Here is a 10487-nt window from a genome sequence, read left to right on the forward strand (position 1 = left end):
AACAGCCTCAGCAGTCATGCCAAGGCCTGTTGCACACCTAGCCTGGGACTGCATGGACCATGTGACTATGGGAAACTCCATACTGGTGGCAATGGTGTCAGTGATGCCTCACCCAGCTGTCTCCTAATACTCTCCTCCCCTGCTCTAAACCTTAGGACACTTGCTTGACAGATAGGCAAACCTATTCACACATTTCAATGAACCTATACACACCCATAAGCATACGGTCCACCCTCCACAGGCAAACATTGGCCTCCACACACACCCTTTCTATCAAGATTACAGGGGGGAGGCAGAAGCAGTAAGAGTGGTGTGGGTGTGGGTGTGGGTGAGGAACAGGGGCCAACTCAGGAATCTGTGCCAAGTCCTATAGTGAACTATCCTGGCATCTAGAAATGGCAGACCCAACACACCCTATTACTAAAAATAGACTTTGGACATCTGGAAGGGTGGGAAACCAGACCTCCTAAGTCCCTGTTGAGGAAATAGGAAAGGCTGAACACAAGGAAGCTATGTGTCTGGCCAAGGACAGGCTTGAAAATGGGACAGTCCTTACTTCCATGCCCCACTTAGCCACTTTGATGCCTGAGGTCTGGGGTACAGTGCACTGACTCACTCTCTCTCTCTCTCTCTCTCTCTCTCTCTCTCTGATTGGACCACCCAAAACCTTATTCCTTGGCAAGTGTACTGCAAAGCTGGAGTGAACCTGGATATCTGAGACCATGATGTAAACTGTGAGAAGCAATACACTGACTAAGAACCATGTTCCATAGCCAGAGTATGAACTGGGCTACCAAAAGACATTCTCTTGGAACAGCCCCGAGGAGAAAGACTCCTGCTCTGCACATATCCCAGGAAGGAGCCTCCTGCCCACCCCCTCCCACCTACACGAATGCATACATAGCAAAGCTAGTTGACAGAGCCAGCTGAGGCTTTATTTTAGAAAATACAACTGAACTGGGTTTGGGTGGGAGGCAGAAGCCATTGGGATATCCCAGATAGGAAATTCCTCCTAAGGTTGGCCAGAGGATTAGGGCTGATCCTCAGACGGGTCTCTAGTTCCCTGCACTCTGCCATACAGCTGTCTCCCCGTGAGCCCTGAGCAGCTGCAGGAGCTCAGGCTGGCAAGGACTTGAGTGGCCATTCACTTGGACACGACATCAGAAGACTCGGACACCAGCTTCCCATCTCGGGTTTCAATCTTCTTCACAACCACTGCCTTGGTGGTGGTGGTGAAAGTGTTGGATCCCCTGACAGAACCGAAGCCGGGCTGGAAGTTCATTCCGTAGTTGAAGCCAGGGCTAGTGAGTCCCCCATAGGATGAACTCAGTCCTCCTGGTCCAGGGAGACAAGGGATAGAGACAGCTATGTGAGCACGGGCGGAGAGCCTCTTCTCCATAGTCACCCTCTGACAACCACAGATGGAGAGGCCGGTCTAGATCTGACCGATTCCTGCCTGGGTCACTCCTCATCGACATGGAAAAGCAGACTGAACATCAAAAAAGCTCCCCTTTTAGCTGCAAGGCCCTGACTAGCACTCAAATGAGCCTGTCTCTCGAGCTACATGGAGGGAGTTTTGAGGCTGAAGAATGTGAAGAAGCGTAAAAGATGATAACATACATGAGGAACGTAGCACAGGTCCAGCACGTGGTGAGCATTTGTGTGGGACTCTGTTACTGAGCATATTATTTGAGTCCTTGGTCTATCACTAATCACCCTGGAATTCTGCTGAGAACAAGAGTCCAACCCCTTCCCTTTGTTTCTATCAACTGCTTTTGAGCACAGCGTCTTTCAAAGCCCTGACCTCCGCCCTGACCTCCTGGGCCCCCCTACCCTCCATCCCCAAGGCCCAGGACTCTCACCTGAGTAGCCGCTAGTGGTCTTTGTATGAATGCTCATGTTCTGCATCCCAGACTCCAGCCTGTAACCAGATGCGTGGGGCATCAGGGCCAACCCGTGACTCTTTTCATCCCGGAGCAGAATCCAGATCCCAGGAGAGCTCCAGGCAGCACCCACCCCTCCCCATTACGGGTTTCCTGAGACCTCCAAACCCACCTGCTCTCCTCCCCCTCCAGCAGCTTGCGGTAGGTGGTGATCTCGATGTCCAGGGCCAGCTTGACGTTCATAAGCTCCTGGTACTCGCGCAGCTGCCTGGCCATGTCCTGCTTGGCCCGTTGCAGGGCAGTCTCCAGCTCAGTCACCTTGGTCTGGGCATCCTTAATGGCCATCTCCCCACGCTGCTCAGCATCAGCGATGGCCGCCTCCAGCGTTGCCCTCTATGGGGAAGGAGACATTTGAGCACCCAGGTGGCATCTGGTGTATGTCCCTCCCCAAGGCCCATCCGCACTGGGCTTCTCTTTGTTGTCATTTGTTTTGAAGCCCAGGCTAGCCTAGAACTCACTATATAACCCAGGCTGGCCTTGAATTTACAGCAACCCTCCTTTGGTGGTAACCTACCAACTGCTGTAGTTACCAGTGCATATTACCACACCTCGTTTTATGCCTCACTGATCCCAGGGCTTTGGGCATGTTAGGCGAGTCCTTGAGCAACTGAGCTGTTCCCCCTCTTCCCAGTCCCGGCAGAGCCCACCAGTACCTGGCCTTTGAGGGCTTCAATCTCCGCCTGGAGGCGGTTGATGTTGCGGTTCATCTCGGAGATCTCCGTCTTGGTGCGGCGCAGATCATCCCCATGCTTGCCAGCCAGGGTCTGCAATTCCTCGTACTGCAGGGGGCAAGAAGGGAGGTGAGGTTTCATCTGACATCTCACCCACCAAGCTCCTGCACGTGTGCACACCGACGCGCACACACACTCACATGCACACACCAGTGAAGGCCCCTTTCCAGAACTCCAGGCTTCCACTGTGTGGAGCCAGCCCACAGCAGGCAGCGTGGGATTTGGTACTCTGCTCCCTCCTCAATGATCCAGGACACAGAACCGGCCAGGAAGGGAGACCCAGGCTTGTGACCCCCCTGCTCTTTACCTTAATCTGGTACATGGTTTCAGCCTCAGCCCGACTGCGATTGGCAATCTCCTCGTACTGGGCACGAACTTCAGCGATGATGCCATCCATGTCCAGGGAGCGGCTGTTGTCCATAGACAGCACCACAGACGTGTCTGAGATCTGAGACTGCAACTCACGGATCTCCTGTAGGGCAGGGGGTGGGTGGTAAGGCTCTGTCCCTGTTCACAGGACCCTTTGCAACCTGACAAAGGAGCAAGTGAGAGCCAGGGTTTTAAGACATCAAATTTACAGTGGAAGGAAGACTCAGGGTTAGGATTAGGGTCAAAACTGAGCCATGAAGGGCAGCATCAAGAGAAACCTGAAGTTAGTTAAACAGCTGGGGGAGGGGAGGTCTTCAAAACAGCTCAAAGACGAGAGGAGAGGCTTTGAGGACACCATGAGCCTAAGTTAGGCTGGGTTCCCACTCTATATTAGGACCTGGAGTGGGTTAGTTCACTCCTCAGCCTACTTCCCCATGTCAAGTAGGGGGCAGATCCTCTATAACCACTGCCTGTGGTTATTGAACAGAGGGCCCTTGCTGATCAGTGTGCCGGAAGACAGAAACAACCTGTTGGCTGGTGCAGAGCAGGACACTGACAGGCAGGAGGTCCAGTCCGCTCCAGCCCCTGAGAACTGTACCTCTTCATGGATCTGCCGGAGGAAGTTGATCTCGTCGGTCAGTCCTTCCAGGCGGGACTCTAGTTCCACCTTGTTCATGTATGCTTCGTCCACATCCTGAGAGTTAAGGCAAGGAGCCCAAGTTCAGTGTGCAGGGTCTCCCCACCATCTGCCCATGGTTGACACTTGCTGATCCTCCAACCCAGCCTCTTTCTATTCCCTTGGATCCCAGCCATGCAACCATGTATATTATTATTATATTATTATTAATTATTATTATTATTACATGTGTATTGGTATTCAGCCTGCAAGTGTGTCTATGTAAGGGTGTCAGAGCCTCTGGGACTGGAGTTACAAACAGTTGTGAGCGGCCATGTGGGTGCTGGGGATCGAAACTGGATCCTCTGGAAAAGCATCCAGTGCTCTCAACTGCTGAGCCATTTCCAGCCATGTTTCTTTTTCTCTGCTTCCTGCAGGCTTCCACCTCCCCCCCTCCAGAAAGCTAGGCTAGACTGATAACCTCGTCCAACTTGATATCTGGTATTCTGTCTAAAGGCAGGAAGTTAACTCTCTGTCCTGTCTACCTTGTTATCGAGAAGGCATCGGATGACAAAAGAATTTGTCCTATTACTTAGAAAGCAATGAGCTCGTTAGAAAGTCCCAGAGAATTCCTAATCTAAATCCCAAAGCCACGCCTCCTGTGTCTGCATATAGGTGTCTCCTCCTGTGTCTGCATATAGGTGTCTCCTGTGTCTCAGAGGCCCAAGACATCAGATTCCCTGGAGCTGCAGTTACAGGCAGTTGTGAGCCATTTGATATGGCCAATAGGAACTGAACTCAGGTCCTCTGGAAGAAAGGCAAGTCCTCTTAACCTCTGTACCATCGCCGCAGCCCCGCCCCCAGACCCTCACCTTCTTGATGAGGACAAATTCATTCTCCATCTCTGTACGCTTGTTGATCTCATCCTCATACCTGGTAAGAAAAGACCAGGAGTCAGCGGGCGAAGGTGAAGGCTATCCTGGGTCTGCTGCTGCCAGGGATGGAGCCCAAGGCTTTGTACATGCGAAATGTGTGCACAGAGAGAGACAAACCTACCCTACCTTGCTCTCTGATGGGAACGGGGTGGGGGTGGGGGGATAAATATCTCAGTTCAGAGATACAGGGCATGCAAGGCTGGTCCTTCTGCCCTCCATACTCATTTCCCAACCCCCACCCAACCTTATGCTCAGCCAGTAGGGAGACCTGGAGCAGGAAAGCAGTCTCCAGATACACAGATACACGTTAGACTTGGCATGCTGAGAGAGTTAGCATGGATCCTGTCATGGGTCCTCAGAGCACTCTTTGGAGAACTTGCCAGATCATAGCTGTTAAAGTAAGTGAGAACTGCTGACTGCCTCTCTCTCTCTCTCTCTCTCTCTCTCTCTCTCTCTCTCTCTCTCATTTAAGTGCAAAATAAATTAAATAAATAAATCTTACTATGTAGTTCTGGCTGGCCTAGAACTCACTTTGAAATTAGGGTGTGTTCGTGTAATCCTCCTGCCTCTGTCTCCTGAGTGAAATAATACAAACATGCACCCAGCTTCGGTACACACTATCTAACCAGGAAATTGTTGTCCTGGGCTAGACAGTCCTGAGACTGAAGCAAAACTGACCATATGGCCACAGGACCAAACTATCCCCTACGCAGACGGTCACGAGAATGTAGGCCCATGCCCCCCAAAAGTGAGGCGGCATAAGAGGACTTTATTCAGGGAGAAGGCTCACTTATTCTTGAAGTCCTCCACCAGGCCCTGCATGTTGCCAAGCTCAGCCTCCAGCTTCAGCTTCTCCTGGCCCAGGGCTTCCAGCTGCCGGCGGAGGTTATTGATGTAGCTCTCAAACATGTTGTCCATGTTGCTCCTCGACGTCTTCTGCTGCTGCAACAGGCTCCATTTGGTCTCCAGCATCTTGTTCTGCTGCTCCAGGAAGCGCACCTGCATGGGGAGGACACACACACACAAAAAAAAAAATTCCACATCAGGCTACAGTCAGGATCTGGAGGGAGGGAGGGAGGGAGGGAGGGAGGGAGGGAGGGAATCACTGTCCCTTCCCGTGGTCACATATGTCCTGGGGAAATAGGGCAGTGGCCTGGTGGTGGCAGCGTCAGGAGCCATGTTCCTCCAGGACTTGGGATGGGAGAGGCTGCAGAGGGACTTTTATTTGAATAGATGATACATCACAGCCTCGTTTTCTGTTCGTTACCTTGTATGTAGGATTGAGAATGGCTTCTATCACACTATCGATGATCATTTGAAGGGATCTTGAATAAAGATCCTGGGAATTTTAGAGAACTCTCTCCCTGCTTCTGGGAATGCTTGCTAGAGCTTCTATAGTACACTACTGTTACCCTGAGCTGTGTAACTTGGTCTGGGTCTCTCCAACCCTGCAAATAGCTCCAGAAGGCTCAGGTAGGCGCTTTTGGGAGTCCCTTCTTCACAAGGGCCCACTTTTAGCAGATAAAGCAAGAGAGCAGGCAGGGATGTCTCCTTCCATCCTTCCCACCCTGCTGGAGCAGCCTTGGGAGTCCCACCACCCTCTTCCCACTTGTCCACAACCAACCCCGCCCTCCCCGCCCTCTTCACATCTTATAGCGCACAATCCAAGACTTGGTACAGGGAAAAGCCTTTTGTAAGGATAATAGCCTGACTGCTCCATAGGAGTGAAATGCACTTCACACTCAAAGGCCGGAGCGCTAATTTTTAAACTGGGGGGAAACTAGAAAGCCATCCTGAGGGAACAATCGGATTACCTTCCCACAACCCACGCTATAAATCCTTTCTTCCCCGTAATTACAAAAATAATAAAATAATAAATAATAAATAATAATAATAACCCAAGTAATCCATTCTAATGGAATGCTGGATTCGGGCCAGGTGCTGCTAAAGCTCGTCACACTTTGAGCTGAACAGGCAGAGAAACTGATTTGGGGCCTGTCGTGTCCATTTTACAGAAGAGGAAGTCAAACTTGACAAGATGGCCCATTGGAGGAAATTGCGGGGCCCTGTAACCACAAGGCACATGCCAACTGCTCTCCATCAGGATTCAAGAAGTTAGGGACCGGACCGTTGGAGCTAGTAAACCCTTGTGAAGAAGAGGCAGCCGCTCCTGGGGTGTCCGATTCCACAGGCTCAGCCCCGTGTTTTCCCTCCTCCCGTTCCCACACCGCCTCTCAGGAGCCAGTGAGCAGAAAGGGCCAATCGTCCCGGGGCCACGAAGGCCACTGTGCCACAGGACTGCAAAACCTGGCCTGGTTTTCCGCTTGCAAAGGAACCAGGCAGTTGGGGCGGAGCCACCGTAGAAAGAGTGAAAGGGGTACAAGGGCCAAGCAGAGGGGCGTGGGTAGGCCGACGCTATCTGAGGCCATAAACTCCGGTCTTAACAGGTCGTGAAACAGGAGCGGAGTGTCCAACGTCCGCAGACTTTGAATCCCGCACCGGCCTTCCCGAGGCGGAGCCCTGCGACTCACCCTCCCCTCTACCCCACCCCACTCCTGGTGGAAGGGCAGACCCAAGACCTCAGCCCTGGCTCTACAGCGGCCCCGCCCACTGGAGCAGGGCAGGGGCCGAGCAGTGACTCAGCCTGGAGCCCCCACTCTCTAGCCTTGGGCACCAAAGACCTCCATATGTCGGGTTCAATCAAGACTCTACCTGAAACCTTCTAAAATCCTTACACCACCCTCCATTATTTAACAGGAAGATAGAAAAATGCACAATGCACGGGGCACCATGAGGAAACCTTGGGGCAGTTGGGGGCGGGGGGCGAGGGGGCGTCCCCGCCACCAGAGAGCAAAGCCACAAGGAAGGGACCAGGCCCGCCAGTGAATGGAAAGGTGCTCCAAGATTTAGTCACAAGCACTTCAGACCCTCTTGGGCCCAAGCCAAAGGGTATGAGAGAAGTAGAAGAGAGTGTGGCCAGAATGGGTGGGTCCCAACAGGAGCTCATGGGGGGGGGGGGGTAGATGTACGCATCTCTGTGATGGCAGAAGAAAGAACGAGCGCAGGACGGTTAGTCGGGAAGAGAGGGCTCTCACCTTGTCAATGAAGGAGGCGAACTTGTTGTTCAGGGATTTAATCTGCTCCTTCTCCTGAGTGCGCACAGCCTGGATGTTGGGGTCCACCTCCAGCTTCAAGGGGCTCAGCAGGCTCTGGTTCACCGTGACGGCTGTGATACCCCCGACACCAGCCCCGCCAAAGCCGCCCAGACCCATGCCGGTGCCCAGGCTTCCCCGGAAGCTGCTGCTGCTGCCCACCCGGGATAAGCTGGAAGAGCTGATGCGGGCACCGGGTCCACTCGTGAACGAGCGGCTGCTGAAGGCCCGGGGACCGGAGGTGGACACCTTGTAGGATTTCTGAGTCACCCTGATGGACATGGTGAAGTCTGGAGCGAAGGCAGTGAGCTGAAGACTGAGGTTCGAGAGCGAGCTAAGCAGCTGCTTCTAGACGATGGGACAGCGCCCAGCGAAGGCCCTTTATAAAAGAAGAGGCCAGCCCCAGGGGAGGGAAAAGGGCCTCTTACCTGAGTGGCTAGACACTAGAGGGCAGGGCCTAACCCAACGTCTGCAACCTCCAGACGGGACTCAGGTGAGGGCAGCAGAGAGCTGTTCCCACACGGGATCCCTCTCCAGCCCCACCCTAAAAATCCAGGAGAGAGCAATTGAGCCCTGTGAAGGCAGGAAGTGAGCCTGGGGTCTCTGACCTAAGCTGTCTTATCTCCTGCCCTCCTGTGAGAACTACTTGGGCTGAAAGGGTTCCCAGGCATTTTAGTTAAAAAAAAAAAAAAAAAAAACAGGGTCTCAACTCAACTCAGGCAATCTACTAGAACTCACTAGAAGTTGAAACTCAAGGAAGGTGGAAGGGCCCTTCCTTGGGAGTCACATAACAGATATGCTGTAGGTTCTCCACCAGCGGGTTGCAATCCCTCTAGGCATAGAGCTATGTTTTCCCAGAGGTGACATATCAAATATCCTGTGGTTCAGAATCTGGGGGGGTCACAACCCCTTTGGGGGTATAAGTACCCTGAAGCCTAACCAAAGCCGGCACCGCCTTTACCAGCCAGCACTAGGACTGAGGGTGTGCCTCGTCCACCACATCTCTGGCTGGTCTCTCCTAATACCTCCAAGAGACCTCCTTTAGGTGGAGCTGGCCAGGCTGACCAGCAGGGCCCTTTCACTCCCAAGCTTCTGTTTGCCTTGTCTGCCCAGGTTACAGCTAATACCACCACCACACCCCGCTATCTGTGCAGCATCCTGCACCCATAGGCTGGCAAAGGGGGGTGGGGGTGGGAGGGTAGGTAGATATTTGAGGAATGAGTGAAACACAGGCTTCTAGCTGTCTTCTCTCTGGTGCAAGGTAAAGAGAAATCAAACACAGCTTTTCTCTCTGGACACAGCACAGTATTCTCCTTTCCTACCCAGACCCGAGAGAATTCCCCAGACCAGACAGAGGCCTCAAGGAATAGCAAAGACTGAGGAACAGAGGCCAAGGCAGAAAAGGGGGACCCCAGAGGCACAGGGGCTTTGTTGCAATCGCTTCTTTGGAGACACCTTCCCCGGGCTGCCAGGGCAGTGACTCATGGTGCCTTGGAACAGGATGGCCCTGCTGGTGGTGACTCATTCTCCAGCCACCTGGACCCTTCTCCTCTGCCCCCCGCCCCAGGCTGGCCAGATGTGACGAGAATAGTATCCTGTCTCCCTGCACCTGTCTCTCTGAACTCATTATCCCATTATCAGAGTGAGTCAGGAGAACAAGCTGGGGCACAGCCTGCACCTGTGAGAGGTTGGAGACTGGGGAGCAGAGCAAGGCCCTCCAGGCCTGGGCGGAGCAGGCAAGAGGTTTGGGTCCCCAAGGCAAAGATTCCACCTGCAATTAAATTTTACCTGATGGGTTGGGCTCTCTAGAAGGTACTTCAGGGTGTGACGTGGGGATTGGGTGGATCTCAATTAAGGAAACCAATAGATGACAGATATCCAAATCCCCTGGGGAACAGGGCGGCTAGCAGACACCACCCCATAGCCAGGGAAAAGAATAAGCACCTACTAAGAGAACTGTCTATGGATTCCTCCCCTGCTCCAGGAGAAACACCCAGGACTGCTCTATGGGTACATATAGGCAAAGGGACAGAGACCCAGGATGGGCACATATACGTTCCTGCCAAAAGGGACAGAGACCCAGAAGTCACCCCTAGAGACACACAGACATGTTCCTTCCCTACACGGCACACCTCTCTCCCTTTCTCTGATGTGTGTGTGTGTCTGTCTGTCTGTCTGTCTGTCTGAGGACACTTCCAGAAAGACCAATCTAGAAATCCCCAAGGATTACACAGTGACCATATTCCTTTCTTGCCTGTCTTTTGCCAGGAATCCCCAGCCTTGGGCTTCCAGCATGCTAGGAAAAGAGAAGTCCTATTTACACCAGGCCCTCTCACATCCCCCTCAGTCAACACTCCATTTTCAGGTGAAAATCAATTTGGGCGTGTGTTTATCACCCCCTCTCTAACACAGGCCCACACCCAGCAAGATTGGAGACTTTTTTTCCAGCAAACCAAAGGGAGGGAACCTCGGCCAGCACCGCATGCGCCGAGCTGTGAGAGAAAGCGGAAGGAGAAACGGAGCAGCTGGTCAGACAGGTATGACAGCCCTGGGGAGGGACAGCCAACTCTCCCTTTCTCCCTTCCCCCCACACCAGTTTCCGAGGGATCTGAAGGGAAGGACTGATTTAGGCAACAAGTAAAAGCTCGTCATCCAGCTCTCTTTCTGAAATCTCGGCTTCCTCCACCCTAGCTGCCTGGTTTCTTGGTCCCAAGAGTGTCTCTCAAGGTGTGGGTAAGGGG

The 10487-nt window shown here is 53.0% G+C and overlaps 1 protein-coding gene across 1 annotated transcript; it reads right to left on the reverse strand.

The window, feature by feature from the left end:
- Nucleotides 1–908: 908 nt before the first annotated feature.
- Nucleotides 909–8278, reverse strand: Krt8 (keratin 8). Its single transcript, XM_021182757.1, has 9 exons — nt 7690–8278; nt 5385–5593; nt 4532–4592; nt 3642–3737; nt 2982–3146; nt 2597–2722; nt 2056–2276; nt 1863–1921; nt 909–1335 (listed from the first exon to the last, which is right to left on the reverse strand). Exons 1-9 carry the CDS (start codon nt 8026–8028, stop codon nt 1145–1147), a joined length of 1467 nt encoding a protein of 488 aa, XP_021038416.1. The 5' UTR covers nt 8029–8278; the 3' UTR covers nt 909–1144.
- Between the last annotated feature and the right edge of the window lie 2209 nt (nt 8279–10487).

This window comes from Mus caroli, chromosome 15 (genome assembly GCF_900094665.2).
Source record: "Mus caroli chromosome 15, CAROLI_EIJ_v1.1, whole genome shotgun sequence".
In the NCBI taxonomy this organism is placed as follows: Eukaryota; Metazoa; Chordata; class Mammalia; order Rodentia; family Muridae; genus Mus; species Mus caroli.